Source organism: Rhipicephalus sanguineus, chromosome 3, assembly GCF_013339695.2.
Source record: "Rhipicephalus sanguineus isolate Rsan-2018 chromosome 3, BIME_Rsan_1.4, whole genome shotgun sequence".
NCBI classification, from domain to species: Eukaryota; Metazoa; Arthropoda; class Arachnida; order Ixodida; family Ixodidae; genus Rhipicephalus; species Rhipicephalus sanguineus.
This window is the reverse complement of record NC_051178.1, coordinates 199528120-199545903: the sequence shown is the minus strand read 5'-3', so window position 1 is coordinate 199545903 and position 17784 is coordinate 199528120. Positions and strand designations below refer to the sequence as shown.

The 17784-nt window shown below is 46.0% G+C and overlaps 2 protein-coding genes across 3 annotated transcripts in view; one reads left to right on the top strand and one right to left on the bottom strand.

Moving 5' to 3' along the window:
• Positions 1-13245, top strand: part of LOC119388066 (bone morphogenetic protein 4) — a 30346-nt gene extending 17101 nt beyond the window's left edge. For both annotated transcript variants that reach the window (XM_037655682.2, XM_037655681.2), the window contains exons 4-8: positions 1789-1989; positions 3019-3214; positions 4167-4273; positions 6538-6662; positions 9565-13245. In XM_037655682.2, the coding sequence (XP_037511610.1) occupies positions 1789-1989; positions 3019-3214; positions 4167-4273; positions 6538-6662; positions 9565-9690 (755 nt within the window). In that variant the 3' untranslated portion in view covers positions 9691-13245. The remainder of the gene's footprint in view (positions 1-1788; positions 1990-3018; positions 3215-4166; positions 4274-6537; positions 6663-9564) is intronic.
• LOC119388067 (rRNA N6-adenosine-methyltransferase METTL5) lies at positions 11565-17236 on the bottom strand. Its single transcript, XM_037655683.2, has 5 exons — positions 16952-17236; positions 16611-16722; positions 15892-16073; positions 14946-15028; positions 11565-13480 (listed from the first exon to the last, which is right to left on the bottom strand). Exons 1-5 carry the CDS (start codon positions 17049-17051, stop codon positions 13319-13321), a joined length of 639 nt encoding a protein of 212 aa, XP_037511611.1. The 5' UTR covers positions 17052-17236; the 3' UTR covers positions 11565-13318.
• Positions 17237-17784: the final 548 nt, after the last annotated feature.

The window sequence follows — 17784 nt, the reverse complement described above, 5'->3', positions numbered from 1 at the left end:
AAATGAAATAAATCAGGCAGAAAGCTATTCCTAATTGCATAAATGCGCGGCGACCTTCAGTAAGAAATGACGAACGAACTCAGCACGGCCAACTACAGCGGCGGCCGAGAAAGCCGCCATGGCGGTCTGACGAAGAAACGCGTCTCCTGCGAAGCCGCTTCCCGCATCACATTCGTGTCGTGCGACAGAGATGCGGTGGCTGATCGTATGCGAGACGGCGAAAAAGAGCAAAATGAAGCAGGGTGAAACGTGTAAGACAACTTGAAGGTCGTTTCAACGGTTGAGCTTATCTGTCGAAGACAACGTTAGTGTAATTAGCGAGTTTTAGTATAGCGGGAAACGCTTACGTTAGCGTTAGCGTGCGTCTCAACGCTAACGCTAAAACGGAACGCGCTGCGTGTCAGCTGGTGGTCTTTTAGTACAGCGGCAGGCATTCCCGCTAACGCTAACGCAAGCACATACGGCGCCATCTAGACATAAAAACACTAAATGCACTGTAGAATCCACAAAAGCGCCACCAAGTCGAGCTGATCCAAAGTCACCACTGCTGCGTCTCCATGTCGCGTTTGCAGAAGTGGTGAGTTCTGACACTTTGGTTTCTGTCGACATGCCGCGTTCGAGAATTCTTCAAGACCCCTATAACTTGGCCTTTTAAGCTGGGACGCATCACGCGTCACATTCACGTACTGCCGCGAAAGGCATGAAGGGAAACGACGCCTGACATGTATCTGCTTGACTTGTGGCCATATCTTGGAAAGAGGCGACTAAAGACAGCGTCGCCATCTCTGCGCTGCTACAGAAAACATGAGCGAACCTTGCCAACAAATCTTGCTAAGCCTTCTGCAGCGCAAATCCACTTTTCATCTCAAAAACGGAGCTATTTTATCGGCGGTACACGATTGGCGAAGCCTCATTACTCAAATTTAAATCAAATACGAACATTATTAGGGAATGAATAAGTTTAGTAATGCAGGACGACAGCTACAAAGATTCGAAGTGGACGGCTCTCGCTTCAACAGGCACCGCCATCTTGCCCTACGTACGGGATCTCTTGCGTGCGTTAGCGTTGAACGCTATATTCCAGAAATAGCGTTCGTACGTAAGAGCTCGGGCTACGTTTACGTTCTGCTCATGCGCAGTTAGGAGCACGCAACGCTAACGCTAACGCTAAATCCTTGCGTTTGCTGTTTTCCGCTATACTAAAACTCGCTATTAGCACATCACTGTCACGTTATCAGCGTAACGACGCCAGGTGCGAGGCTCTTTTTTTTTTTTTCGCGCATTTCTGCTGTCACATGTCGTCGCCTCATTAACAACTTTAGCGGCGTCGGTTCAGCACGACATAACATAGTTGCTGAAAAAAAAAAAAACCTTTTTTTTTAAATAATGAAACCCTTGACGTGAACTACGATTCCATCTTGAAATTTAAACGCACTGACATGATCGTGCAATCGATCAGGTAACTTCTTGCCTGCGCCAAATAATAATAATAATAATAATAATAATAATAATAATAATAATAATAATAATAATAACTTATATTTTTCCTGTGGATAGCGATGTTTCAGAACTTTAGTTGGCGGTACGCCATTGCGAATGCAAGCACTAAAGGCGCGCTGGTACAATGTTAACATTTCTCAAGCTTCACGACCAGGCTCCGGCCGACTCGCCAAAACTTTGTCCCGTGCGACAATTATTTTTATTTGTTCCTTACGATAACAGCCATAGAACGAACCAGCGACTGTGGTGCAAAACATGAAAACATTTTCTTTTTCTATTGACCCGCAGAGAAGAAAGAGTTGATCGTTAGCCGGACGCTCTCTTCCGGCCGACGGGGCTGGGAGGAGTTCAACGTGGAGTCGGCCGTGAGCCGATGGCACCGGCTGCGAAACAAGAACTACGGCCTCGACATCGAGGTGGTGGACGCTCGCGGAAAGAAGCTGTTGCCCGGGCGCTACTTCCGCAACATGAGTTGCGCTCAGACGGAAGGTACGTCTGCACGGAAGTGCACAATGCTGGCGTTCAATGCGACGGTTAAGAAGAAACACCATCTCCCGTTAAAGGGGACCATGAGGCGATGCGAAGCAGCGTTTCGGCATGTCGAGCCCGTGTTTCAGAGGGGAGAGGGGAAGTAGAGAGGGGAGAGAGAGGGAAAGGGGGAGTGGATAGGAAAGTGGAGAGGGGTGGGGGAGGTGGTGTGGAGAGAGGAAATGCGAAAGGGGGAATGGAGAGGGAAAATGGAGGAGTGGAGAGGGAAAAGGGGGATAGGGGGTGTGGGAGAGGGTTTGCGCATGCGCAGTAAGGGTGGTCACGCCGCACACCATCACCACCACCACCCGATTGAACTCCGCCATAAGATGCTTCACATCTAAAAGAACAGCGAATTTAGCTACCTTAGAGAAATCAAGCCTCTGCAATAAGAAAAACGGTGGCCCATGCCGGGAGAGGAGGCCCGGGGAGCCAGAAGGAACCAATAAACTAAAGATCGGTGGCGACGCCACAGTAAAGTTCTCGTACGGACGTCATGATGGGCTTTGAAAGCGCCTACTGTGGTCTACTTGATGGCTTTCAGATCACCATGAGCTGGAACACAAACTAATGAAATAAAAACATCCTAATTAGCAAGTTTCTATAAATTTTTCTGCGCCGAAACGGCTCGAACTCTAGACCGTCGCTTCGAAGCCATTGATGTCACACCATTGTTACGGTTATGAGTTGCGGCGCGAAATTTAAGGAGGTGCCTTCATTTTCTCCACAAGCAATCAGGCTTTTTCCGCTACGCGAACTTCTCAAAAAAGATACATGTGTCAGCAGATTATGTAGTGTCGTTACCTATCGTCATTTTGAACGAGTCTATTACGTTCGAGCGAGCGGTTCGAAGCTCGAACTTACGTCGTACTTAATCTCCGGACCTCTTGTTCTTGAAATCGACAACACAGTACGATTGCTTTTCCTTCCTTGACGCCTAAAGCTCCGTGCAGTGCCGGTTCGACACATTTTGCTTGCTGTCGTTCGCAGCGGGCCAGCAGGAGTCCCCGTTCCCGAACATCATGCGCCTGCATCCGGGACTGCGGGACAACGAGTCGTCGCTACTGGACAACGAGACGTACCCTACTCTCGACCTGCAGGTCGTCGAGGTGCTTCGCCACGACTCCGGAGCCGTCGGACCGGGAAGTGACTCGCCGCAGTTCGTTGGGGCCGACCACGCCGCCAGGTCGGTTGCAGCGAGCTCTTCATTTGAATTAACTGCCAGCCTCCCGCCAGGCTTTAACAGCGGAGTTGTTTGAGTGCTGGGCCTGACGACAGATGAGTGTCCGCATGTCACGCCGGTACCCAGATACACCCATAGATGGCGTAACTGCCTCGATCGCGAACGAAGCGGCAGTCGCACAAAAGGATCGCTATTGATAGTCCTCACGAGACATTACCGCCGCAGCGCCTCATCGTATGGGCGTACAGAAGCTCCAACATGACAGCTGTACGATAACGTCAACACAGCACATCCACTCTAGCGGCTAACCTACTTCCATGTCATAACGACGGGTCCGCAACGTCAGTAACGGAACCCATGCGCCATGGTAACGTCACGGAAGCAGCCTCCCACCGTACTTGTGCTCAAGCACGGCGGCTTAACCGATTCAAGCCATCGATACGAACTCCTCTTCCAAGACTAGGCGCCTGTCTCATATGCAATATTATTTTCGCGAGATGCGACCACCTGGCTTGGGAGCATGCAGAACGAATGGGCATCTACGTTTCTCACAGCTTCAGTGTCCGCTTGCTCAAACACTATCAACATTCAATGAGATGAAAAATTCGTGAACACGGGCTTCGTGCTTGTATGTGTACACACAGGCGCTCAGGTAGGCATTCGCAGCCTTGAAGAAGACAAGTCCGCTTGTCGAAACGTCGGCTCCAGCGACACCTCGTGTTCACCAATTTTTCATCTCCTCAAGCATCTTCCACTGAACTTGTGCCTTCTTTAAATCAACATCTATGCGTAACAGGATCACGCAGAGCGATCGCACAAATACTGAAAGCCAACTCCATAGCTTTCGCCGGTCATTAGACATTCGTGCTATTAACGCAAGATTAACTTTTAATGTCTGAAAGTGTACTTCGACCAGTTATGGAGCTATGCCGACATTTCCCTGACTGTTGCGCAGACCCCACCGACGACGCCGTCGCAAGGTCCAAGACGCAGCGATGGTTGACGGCGACCACAGGACGCACAGCGCATGCGCACCTCGTCAGATTGATGTCACGTTTGCAGGTGAGGCACAAGGTCATAGCTCGAAGAAGGACGACCGCGTACACCAGTAAGCGGCATGTCTGTCCGGCCACAGAGACCAGACTTCTATGTTATCTGAACACATTAAATGTTTTCCGCCCCTCACTGCCACGTGTAACGGAGACAGAGTACATAGTCACTGCATTGTAAATGTTGCCCTTTCTGAATTTAATGAGATCTATCGGCAGTCAATAAGGGTCTAATTCCGGTACTCGAAATACAGAATAAATGATGGATGGATGGATGGATGGATTGATGGATGGATGGATGGATGGATGAACGCAACTGTCTCCGACAATCTACCGTATTTACACGATTGTAACTCGACTTGAATGTAGGTCGACCCCCCAATATCGCACGGCATAAAAAAAGAAGAAAAGCGCGAGCACATTTCTTAAAGGAAACTTATTTACGATGTCGCCGAAGAAAAACTCGAATTTCTGTGTGCAAATGTGGCTTCACGGTAATACTTTAAAGCTATGCAGAAAAGCTAGCTTCGCGGCAACACGCGGGGATTATTTTTAGAATATTTTGCACGAATCGTTGTTGAGGGTGCGGATTATACGCGAGAACGAGAAAATACGGTATATGCTACAGGCAGAGTCGGATCGTAAACACTATGTCGTAACCACGCCACAGCGTGCCCGATTTCTCATTTGTTTCAGTTTTGGTTGTAAGTCAACCTTACAACCGCAACTAGTTTCGGGTTCGATTGTAAGTTGACCCCCTAACTTCGGATTTTAAATTCAGATGAAATGGGGCGGCCTACAATCGTGTAAATACGGTAGTTATCGGAGATGAAAGTAAATAGATGGGAGTTCTGGCACTCAGTTTCAGGTACCTGTGAAAACGCAATAAGCCGGTAATTTTAACACGAAAGTGTTTTATGCCGGGGTCCACCAAGACTTTCATGACGTATTTCCGTCACGGAAGTACGTCAGAGAAATAAATGCCATCAGGTGGCAAAGAAAAAAATAAGAAAAATTCTATTGACGGGAATCGAACCCATGACCTCTCGGTCCGTGACCGTGGCTGGCGGGCGTTTAGCCCACTGAGCTACCGCCAAACACCTTACGGAGACGACATGAACGCGCCTTTTATCTTTCACACTTGCCTCTCGCAGTGACCTTGGATGGATAGACGCTATGAACGTCCCCTTTGACATCTGTGCGGTGACATCTGTGCCACCAGGCTCGAAAACAAAAAAACAAAAAAACACGCGCCGTTGCAACGACTGTCCCATTCGGCGCGTTTCCAATACATGTTTCATTTCGTCAACGTTTTATTACACCGTGAGGTGGCGGTTTTAGCGCAAGCCTCGCTCATAGCATCCGTCCACATCAATAAATAGCTCTCCGACGCTCGCCTGGCTGTCGCACCGCGATCGCGGCTCGCTCTGTGAGAAGTAATGGGCTGGCTAGAAGGAAGACACGACGCGCGTAGCGTTTTCGCATTTCACGACTCTATACTCCGTTTCATACATCAGGTGCAACGCTGTGGAGGCTAGCGAGACTTCTTGCAGTAAATCCGTCCGTGTTAAGAAATAGTTCGATGTTCTTACCACCCAAAATTGACTTTTTTTTTTTCGCTTTCACAGTGGGCAGTTACAGAAAATGTTTTGTGTCTTACAAATAAACAAACGCCGTTATATCTGCGGTATTATGCAGCTCAATCACTGAGCGTCTAGTTGCTTTTGTTTTTCGTTACTTTATTTGTGGCCCGTCGCGACGCGTCGCGCGCTGGTTCGTGCTCAGCTTGCGCGAGCGTTTACAACGACAAAAGCCGAACACTGGACGCGCGGATTTACACATTTTGTTTATTGAACTTCTTGCATAGCTTCTACAACGTTGCACTTGATGTGTGAAACGGAGTATAGAGTGCATATCGAGCGGTGCTATATCCGCCAAACGACAGTCGACATTGTACAAGCTCTCATATACCAATGCACTATAAACAATAAACTACTTCGTTGACGACACGTTTCCCTTTCGTGTTATACCGATTCCTATGACGGAGGAATCAACCAACCATCTTTTCTTATTTTGCCTGCTTTATTCGTAACGCGTGAACCCAGTTATCCGAGCGATTGAGCACGCTGTTGTGAGCAAGCGCCTTTGTCTATTCTGGTTTCCCTCGTACCACTTGTTTCCCGCTCCCAGTGAACGTGTTTTTCGTAAATCAAGCGTGCATACGTTCGCCGACAGTGTCCGGTGTCGTTACTGACCGCACACATGCGGCTTGCGCAGATTTGGGCCTGGACAACGTGCTGTACCCGGAGGGCTTCACGTACTCGTACTGTCACGGCACGTGTCACTGTCACGGCGGGCGCAAGCGCCGCGGAAAAGGAAGCAGGCGTCCCTGCGTCAGAGCGGTAAGCGAACGCCGGGCGATGCGCCACGTGACGGCAGCGCATTGCCCTTGCAGCGCAGCTGCGACGCGTAAAGCGCTGGACACATGGTGCGAATTCGGATGCGATTCGTCGTACGGCTGTTCGTGCCAACAGCCGCATCCGACAGACGCCCAACAGGTTCCATCAGCGTGCGGAGACGATTCGCACGCCGCACGGGCATCCAACTTGCTGAATGTAGCCGCGCGGCTGCCGCGTCGGTCTGACGGCCGCAGCCAATGGCAGCGCGGGAGACGCCTGACGTCACGCCTCTGGTGGCGCGTTTGTTGCTTGTTTGTTTGTTTGCGCGTTTGTTGAACTACGTTCGGACGGCTCCGATCATGAAAAACGTTGGTTAAACTTTCTTTCTGACATCAAATAACTCATGACATTTGTGCAAGGCGGCGCCCGTTTTCGAACCACTAGCGAGATATCGAGCCGCGATGGAAGGCCACTTCGCAGCTAACAGCCGCACCGGCCGTCTCGGCGAACCGGCCGGCTTTGCTTCCACCGTTGCTCGTCAAATCGAGGTCTACGAGAAAACCAATTGCGCATGTAAATGCGTGTCATCAGCTTAAAAGTTTTAATCGTGTTGATAAAAATAAGTGCTCGACGATCAGCTCGCGTTTGATCGCGAACGGCGCTAGCGACAGCGTCCGCCTTGCTAGGCCTACGCTCGGTGTCGTGACAAGCCTACTCTCGGAGTCGCGAGTGAATGCGGTCTGTTGAGATGCTTGTCGCTTGCGAAGGCGTAGCTTTATTGGCAATGTTCTTACAGAACGAAGCGTGGCTGCGTAAGGTTGTTTGTTTTGCAGTCAACGAAGAGGATGCGATGTCTTCCGAGCGTGCAAGCCGGGGTGCCGTGTGTGGGCGGAGCCTGCGCGCTGATTGCTCGTTCGCCCCCATGTGTCCTGAATCGCCGTATACCGCGTGCGGCGTCGCACGTCGGATCGGATGCCGAATCGCACCATGTGTTTAGCGCTTAACGAGGCCGATGCACCGCGCTGTTGCCACGCTGCGGCGCCTCACTATTCTGTTACACGGCCACAAAGTGCGAACACGAACGACATATACGAAAACCTCTATTGCGAGTAATCACGTTGCGCACACGATAGAATCTATCGCTTGGTTTATCCGGATAACCATTCGACCAGTTCACCGTCACCGGTGTTGGATGTACAACAGTTGCAGCGGGTGCACAAGGATCAATCCTGCCGAGTCAGGAAGAGTAACGATTACGCTAGCTCTACAGCATCGGCTGTAGAGCTAGCGTAAAAAAAAAAAGAGTACCACAGAAAAATTTTTTATTATAGCGGAAACGATCTAAATATTTCTGTCACAGTCAGTGCACATATAATTGCCTTTTAAATGTATACGTTACGATTATCTGCAGCCACACTCGATACAGCGGTGACTGCGACACCCCTTCAGGGACGTGGAAACGCTGGCATGCGCGAAGGAATTTCTTGCACCTTGCCCCAGATAATAAAATAACCTACATTGCGTCACCGCCAACACATCCTTTACCACTGAGTGCAGGGCCGGCCTTACACCATGGAGAACCCTGAGCGAACTTCGGCCGTACCCCCCCCCCCCTCCCCCTCTTTTTTGTATGCCAATACCTCCTAAATACAACATTACGTCAGCCAAGCGCCACGTTCCAAGAAAAATGAATGTCGATCGACCGCACAGCGTCATGTCAAACCTTTTAGCTGCGCGAGTAGCTCGAGGCGCATAGGCGTCCGCAGGGTTCCCTTCAGGGGGGGGGGGGGGGGGGGGGGGAGGGTGGCGAATGTTCACCGCAGCGCCTCACCTCCCTATAAAGTCAATGACCTTGCAAGTCCTCCCCCCCCCCCCCACTTAGATGACTACGGATGACGCCCCCCCCCCCCTTCCCTTGTGCGCACGCCTATGTTGGTGCGTACGGCAACATGTCGAGATTGTTATAGTGGTTAATACGCGTCTAATAGATTCAGAAAGCGACGTGCTGACCACGACGGTACCGTAAACCGGCACTGCTGAAACACCCTAATGAATGCGATAGAAACGAATTGCAATGTTATACGAAGTAAAGTTAGCAGCTGACTCCATTAGCATCCGACCTGGTGTTACTCAACAAAACAAAACACTGGCGTAAGGAAACGCGGCCGCCGCGGCGAGCGACGCGATCTTCGCGCTGCCTATCGCTTCACCGTAAGCTGAGCGTTGAGAACACAGGACGTACAAAGGTATGAGCCGTCTGCCCATTCCTGTTAAGATAAGGCGCGCGCAACCGGGTCGCGACTGTCGGCTGCCCTCGCACATAGAACATAAGATTTGCAGGGCGAAGTTATCGCCCTTGTACTTTATACGGATCCTCACGGCGACGGCGACGTCGAGAGCGACTGTGCATCTGAAGTATCCATATATTTGCCATAGCAGTAAATATGTTACAAGGTCGGATATGTTACAAGGACAAGAAGGACACAACACGTGCGAACGTTAGCGCACGTGTTGTGTCCTCCTTGTCCTCGTGTTACATTGCGCTAAATATCGCTTCATCTTTAACGCCAGCCATGATTGCGCCTCCATGAGCTCTCTGACGCGATGTCACGCTGATATGTGCCTGCCGTTCATGACTTGAAATCACTTAGCACACAGCTTCCCCCTCTCCCTTCCCCCCAACCGCAAACTCCTTAGCCCGATTTACAAGCTGCATTTTGTTATTTGGGACATGCTGCAAAGAGTTTTGCACAGATTAGCTTTCAAATTTTGATCGCAACTATAATGCAATCAGTTCAACTCACCCCCAGGGAATATGGAAAAGTAATGCCTTTGCTGGCGATCATGACAATCATGTACCAAAGCACACATATTTCTTTATTGTTCTGATCGCATTATTTTGCAGGTATCCAGCTGCAACTGGGCGAAGTACGTTCCCCTCAACTTGACATATCTGGACGAAGACAGTGTCATGACGACCACCATCGAAAACCTGGTGGCCAGCGACTGTAGGTGCTCAATGCGCCGGTAATGGGCTCGTATGGTTGTGATGGCATTCTTTGGGCAGTTACCCACTGATCTCTGCATATGCGTGGGTCGTGCTAGAGTCACTGAAGAAGGCCTTATGTGAGCCATCGGCTTCTAAACCATGAAAGCCATTCTTTGTTCATGTGCATGCAAGTCAAGCAGGCCTTTGCCGCTTATCAAAATCTTGAAAGCCTTTTCCAGTGACTCTAGTGGGACAATCTGTAATAGACTTGTGCACCAGGCCTTGCGATGCTCGGGGAATATTTTTTGTGGATATCAATCCTTGCATTTTTCATTGAGCAACAGTCAAAGATTGAAGCCGAATGCCATGGCACGCTGCCATGAGTGAGCACGCTGACTCCGAGCTTGGGCTGCCACACAAGAAAACTGAGCCCTGCGCCGATAACTGTTGTCCATAGGAAGGCTAGTTTGAAGACCCATATCACAGCCAGCCACTGGCTTCAATAGACTTCACAATAGCCTTTCGACGCGATAAACATATCGTATCCAGAGATCAGTGCTGCCCTTGTCCTTTATGGAACCGTTAACAGCCGTTAGCCATGTCTTCTGAAGTGAATAAGATCCGGTACAAAGAAAAATTTACTTTAGAAAACATGCTTCCCACAAATTACTTTTACTGCATTATTGGTTTGGGTGATTCACACGTGCTGGTGTAAAGCCTCCTTTAAGTGCAGCTGTCAAAGTGCAAAAGCAGGGCTAAGATTCATACAGCACTTTGATGCATGTGAGCACTACATGTGTAAGTAAAATCAGAGAACTTAAGTAATATTTCAAAGAAGCCTGCACATTGACTCTTCAGCTGATCGGTGTCGGATCAAGAATCATATTTTTATTAATCCCATAGGCATACAATTTTGCTTTCATAAATAATGTCTTCATTCAATTAATCATCATCATAGTATGCCAGAAATTGAAGGAATGTTCTTTCTCATTTTGGCACATATTATTGCAATGTGCAGTGTTTTATCACATACAGTGAGTTGTCAGTCTGCCAATTGCTAGTCCAAACATGACAACATACTTGGCTGTCTAGAAACAAGCAAATGACATGGCATCCTCTCAGTCATTACCATTATTGAGGCCCTGCACCGTGCATAAGTTCAATGAATTACACTTTACAAAACCTTCAAAGCATCAGCATGGTTGTGCTGTCAGACACTGAGGTTACACACAATGTAAAAAAAAATGCCACTATATGAAATGCAGCTAGACATTGCATTCAGGGTGCTAGGCCACCTGCATGAAATAACACACAGTTGGAATGACTGATATAGGCAACTACTGTAATAGATAGATTGGGAAAACAAAGGATATTTTGGGTGTACACCAATGGTGAGGTATGAGAAACATTTGTTCCCTTTCAATCACTACTGTGATAGGAAGGAGGCAGAGACTGATTAAGTTCCACGCACAGACTTCCTCAGTGCGCTAAAGAACACAAGGAGACGGGTAATCTTTCATTGCTTCATGAGAAGTTCTCGCTGGCTTTTTAGATGGTATTTCTTTGTAGTGCCCTGATACTCTTGCAGTTCATTTCATATTTGCTCATGATTAAAGGCCAGCAACCACAACAATTTTTTAGGCTGTGTTTTTGCCATTATTGTCACTGTGAACACTAGAACCTTTGCATGTTTTCTTGTGTAGTGTGTATACATGCCTCTGTAAATAGCCACCTGTGTCTTTACGCTTATCTTCAAACCATGTGAAATGCATATGAATGCAAACTCCAGTCATGTTAGTGGAGCAGTGAGTAGCAGAACTGAGCAACATGTTATGGTTTCAGGCAATCTTTTTTTTTTTTCTGTGGTAAAAAACAGTATTATACAGCTCAAAAACAATAATAGAATTACCCTGTGCAAAACTTTGCGAACTTGTTTTTCTTTTATTAACAGGATGTTGTACATATTGATTGCAAGTGCTAAAATCTGGCATCAGGTCTCCAGGCCGTTTCACATGACGCGAAACACAGCAATTTTCAGGCTGCGAATTCACTCGCGGCAAAAAACAGGCCAATCTCTCTCGCTGCAATGGTCAGCGGAGAGCGACCAAAATTTTGAAGATTTTTCGCTTCGTTCGCAGGGGTGGAGTGATTTTTTTGGTCAGGCCCCGTCGAAATTGCGTCGAGCCGGTCGAGGCATCAAAATTTCGTTGATGAGTTTGTTTTGGTTATGGTCGCTGTTGCACACTTAGAAATGAATTTTGATTGGAAAGCATTTCTAAATGACAAAAAACATGTGCTCTTCACAACCATTCATGAAGACATTATGGTATCATAACGCGTAAATTGTTACACTACATTTGAAAAATTATGCAGTGTCTACCCCAAAGAATAGCAGCAAGCAACACTGTGCACCGCGGCAGTCGCAGAGCGAAAATGGCAGCCCATTCGCAGCCCATGCGAAATGAAACCGCCACTAGCGGCGATTGCGAACAGAGCGAATAGAGCGGATGGAACGATTTTTTTTGCTGCAGTCATAGCATGTGAAACAGCCATCTGCCTGTACTATTTGCTTCTTCTATACACATACACCTGTTCAGTGTCCTCTCTTCTTATTAGACAGGCGCATATTAAGCTGTCACAGCGTTGGAGCAACATGTAAAAAATTATTTTAACGTTACATTTATTTTATATACAATATACGTGCAAAATCAACTGTCAGAACTTGGCAATAACCATGTGAGAAGTACAAACCACCAACACCATTAGATGAGTTAGTGGCATGTTGTAAAGTGTACCTCAATTAACACTTTACATACCTGATTCTGAGCCCATCAATAATATTGAACCGGTGAAGTGAATAAATAGATGTGGTGACCGTATGCAGAATGACCTGTTAGCCAATCATGCAGACAGATTGTTTTTTATATCTTGCATCTGCACTTACTAGGTCACATGACTGAACACTCTGATTCACAAAAATGTCATGAAATCATAAAAACAAAGTACAAATATTACTGATGTCACGTATTCAAAAACTCTTGAACACCTTTACTACTTCTATTACTCTACTTGCTTTTTATAAAGTCATTAGGAAACGGTTGAGAACATGTTTCTATATGTAAATACTTGTTTTTCATTTATTAGCATGAGACGAGTTTTCCCAGTAACAAAGCTAATATATGTCGTCAGTGTTACAAGACAGCTTCGACAAGCCATTTTTACTGGTCACCAGCAAGAGTTGGTACAAAGACTATTGTTTCTTTTCAAGTTGTTTCTTTTCAAACACATATCAGTCCTAAAAAGCAATGAAATGACACTTGGTTTTCTTGTAGGCCTTCCGATGTGTCACGCTGAAAGCTAAAAACCGCAGACATACTAAGCTTTGCAAACTGAAAAGTGATAAAGCATACTTACAGTACCCTATTGTTAAATGTGTTATATATAGTGATTTGTGAGTTGTTTTGTAATCAGTAGAACTTGCTGACGTAGATATGACTCATGCCCACAAGTTCTTAAGATGCATGGCTTGCTTTTGTATATATGCAACTTAGAATCATGACCCCATGTTTGTAAACATTGCCAAATAAACTGTTTTTTACATCCTCAATTGTGAAATGTGTTACTTGCGTGTAATAATGGCCATATAAGTTGTAACAGGATGTCCTGCAATCTATAAGCTCCCTGGGACTTTGCGTGGTGAGAAATGGACAAAGTCAACGGCAACATCCGCTGAGTCACGCTTGTGAAATGTGTACAATCGATCGATGTTATAGCGAAGTTCCGCCACAACTCTGCAGTTGACACCCCATTCGTCAGCTTTCTTCTTAATATGCTGAAAAATGAAAAAAGGACACCCTTCTAACTTACATTTCTAAGATTGAGGGCTAAATCCAGTGACACCACTGTTTCATAAGTGTCAAAGAAGGAGCGTCACCATTAAATTTAGCAGAAGCGATTCATATACCAAAAAAACAGAAACCTATGAGAACACTTTGAAGGTAACTTATGTGACGGTAAAATACGAGGGCACTGTGACAACAACTTGCTTATAAAAATGGCCCTGAGGTTGTTCCTTCAAAGCACACAGAAAACGATCTGCTTTAGGGATATAATTTTGCACTTTCAGTATACCTTGATGGAATTCATATAGACTCACTGAAAAATCTATGACGCACCAAAATTTGGGTAGCCTAATGGTAAGGCCAGCATACCTAAGACGATCTGTCAAGAAAATTCTTCAGAGTCGTTTGGCTCAAAGATTTTGTCTTTAACGGTGTGCTACAGAGAAATTTAAAACTTGTGCCACAAAAGAAGGCATTTTGAAGATACTGTTAAACTGAAGAACCAATTGGTCATTTGGAGCCAAAAGGAAATTCCAGTTAAGTTTTACGGTTTCAGAGTTTTCAAAAGCTCTGTGACATGGTCATACTAGGACACCAGCACATTATTTAAAATGGGACAATCTTCCTCCCTCAGGTGTGAGGTGGAGCAATACAATCAGTGTCCGAAGCAACACACAGATACTGCCTTGTTTTGCCCATTTATTTAGGGTTGCAGAAATAGCTCATAATGGAAGCCTTTAACAACAATGGGCCAGAAGCCTGTGCATTTTCTAAGAAAAATGCTGAATCTTTGCAAACAATGGCTGTAAACAAAGCATTGCCACAAATCAGGTTTATGTTCAGATAAAGCAATTGGAGTGAAACATAGAGTTGCCATTAAGCTCCTTAGACTGCCCAGATACAAGGAACACAGAAATTGTCTTTAAAAGTGAAGCTTGCATTGTAACACAGAGTACAAGGTAGCAGTATCATAACAATGCTACATATTGCACTTTACAGGACTAGAGGTTTGTTAACGTCACTGCAGTACATCTTCCGTCTCTTGCCTTTTATTTAAAATTGTTGGTACACAACAGTGCGAGAGAAACAGTAAAAACGTTCATATATAGAAACAAGAATAAAAATACTACCTCACCAAATTTGTTTTCTTCATCTATAGTACGATTTCCATGCTAACTTTCGATATGCTGATGTACTAAGAACTATCATTTTATTATGTAATTTTCTCAAAAGTCAAGCATGTCCAAATAGTTCATGGAACACTCAAATGAAATTCCTCAAACCAGTAAGAAATCGGACACAAGCGAACAGTACAAAATACTGAGCAGGTATGGCTAAATACCTTAAGTCAGACTGGCATTGATGGTGCAATTTAAACTACAATGTTCCCATTTGAAACTTGCTAACATGAGACATACCCTTGTTTACTGCAATATAAGGTAAACATGGACTTACATCTCTCGTTGAAGTCTTATGTAAACTGTACACAGAACCTGATGACATGAAGAGTGCGGCTTTCAAAAAAACCACGTCAAGACCTGCAAAAATGGCTTCTTAAAATGGGTATATGGCGAAATGTTTTAAGCAAATCTTATTCTAACAATGAAAATACTGTTACAGGAATGATAATTATACTGAGCATCCTTTAGTATTTGAATCTGAATGATTCTTATGCTTTCAATGTGCGACAGAAGCTATGAAAACTACCCCTTTGAATGGGGCAGTGATCTAACAAGCATGACGGCAGACAATGGAAGAAACTGCTACGATGAAGAAGCATGACGAGTTAGAAAACTTGCTGACATACACTTACTGCCTTCTGAACCATACATTTATTTTTTTGCTATGATGCGACTGTTTCCTGGATTGTACTGTGCTTGATACAAATAGCGAGGTTACTGCTTTACCCTTTCCTCAGAGATTATGCCACAATTTTTGCTTTACAAGTATACTAAGTTTACCATCATATCACACTCTACGTCCCATTAATCAAAACCAAACTGCAGCAGAGATGGTTGTTCCTGGACTATGTCTGTATTCCTAGGACGTGTGTGGACTACAAATGACTGACCATATGTCTTTGCAACTTAAGTGCATAGCACAATTTTGGAGGAGGTCGTTTTGTTGGGCTAGTTGGTCTTCGCTGATCATCATAGTGCAGTGCAAAGACACGGAGAGTGAGACGGAGCGCCTGTGTTGTACGTCTCCGTATCTTTGTACTTGTGTCTTCGCGCTACACTGTAACAATCAGCATAGCACGAACTGGAGACCTAATGTGTAATCCTGAAACCCAGGTTAGCTAATAAACCGAAACAAACAGACGAGTTTGGTGAATGGTTGCCACTCTGTAAAGTTACGTTTTGATCCAGTACTGGCTATCATATATTTTTTTTTTACTTACCCTTTGTCCTAGTGCCGAACGGAGGGTTCATAACAACAGTGTCAAATGCACCTCGCCATCGCGGGTCTGGTGGCCGAGTGAGGTCCCATTGTATCATGTCCACGGCACCTATTTCCATGTCCGTGCAGTTTTGCAAGCAGACTTGCAGGGCAACAGCATCGACGTCAAATCCCACTGTAAGCCTGGCAGAAAACACAGCGCGAAAGTGTGTTTTACATTCAGCTAAAAAAAAGTGCACTCGACAACTTCAGTAGCCTTGTCAAAGCACATACATTATTGGTGGACATTAAAATCGACAGACGAGCTCTAAACGTACATGGTCCCAAAATCTTAATGGGGCAAACGGTATTTTAAAAAGAAAAGTAGCGCGCACTGAAAGTGTCGCTGCCGTGAGCATTCCGGAAACTCTAATAATATATACACATTCGCATCTAGTTTATTAAAAGTTTCGGGTTTAAGTTACGCGCTGCTGAAAATCTAGCGCTGGCATCACTCACACAGGAGGGGCTTAGCCAGGAGTACTGTTTCGAGAAAAATGCCCCCCAAAAAAGGAGAGGGTGGGGGAGATAGTCCACCACTGGCTACACCCCTGCACCATAGCATCAATATGTCAGTATTTGCACAATGGCAACCTATACTTAAGTGGTAATTGCTTCACAGCAATACTATAACCTTATGCTTGCGTTTTTCAGAGACGTATATTGAACAGGAAAACTCACCCTGCATTCAGAACCGCAGCGCCTATGCTCAATATTCCCGCACCGCAACCAAGATCGGCCACCAATTTGCCTTCGATATCCCCTTGGCTGAACACATGGTGCATCATGTGTGCTGCGTAGAATCAAGCAACATGGAAACATGACAATCCTAATTGCATATAAGTAGACACGGGTGTGCTCTGTTGTGTTTAATTGCGGTATGAAGCAGCACATAGTGTTTTCAAACGACCAGCCCTGCCTCGTCGTTAGCAATCGCGGGCATAAAAATGTGTTGAAACAAATGACGTGTGCAGGGCGAACGACTTTTTCAAATTTTACGTAAACGGAAAGTGTGAGCGCACCTGCAATGTCCGGTGGCGTGGGGTATTGCTCCAAGTGAACGTTCGGAGAATCAAAAGATTCGACATCATCTAATATGCTCTTGAGATGTTTCAGCTTCATTATAACAAAGACGAGCTGACATCTAGTAGTACTTCGAAAGCGGTAGTGGACTCCAAATCGTCACACGGGCATGAAGCACTTATCTCTGCACGTAAGTTTCACTCTAGATATAAGAAAAAACGACGAGTGAGTTGTTCTCTGAACGCGCCGAAACCACGCACAACAGTTTCCATGGAGGCCGCCATGTTTGATACAATGTTGCCAAGAGACGTTGCGTTAGGCGCTAAATAAAAAAAAATGCGCAGTGATTCGGCTGAAACAAGAGAAAACGCCTTCGCAGACACCTGGTCGGTAGTGCGCAAATAGTATTTCCAAATTAAATTATTTCAAAAATAAAAAAGTGCACCTAGCCCAGTGTATGTAGGCCGAGGCACTGATATCGGCATTCTTTGTGGGCTTTCCAAACGAAACTAAATAACTATCATTAAATAACACAAGAAAAGTCCCATGAGAAGAAGAAGGAATAACAGGGGTGTAACCAAGGGGAAGTTGGGGGGGGGGGGGTTCAACCCCCCCCCCCAAAAAAAAAATTTTTCAGTTTTGCTTGCGTATATATGCACGCCCACATACAAACGCACGCACGAACATACATAAGGTATGGTTGAACCCCCCCCCCCCCCCAAATTTATGGCTACGCCCCTGAGGAACAAATAATAGTGGGAATAATAGTGGGCGAAGCCAGGATTTTATTTGAGGGAGAGAAGGAAGTTGAGTCCACCTCTAATCGAACTGT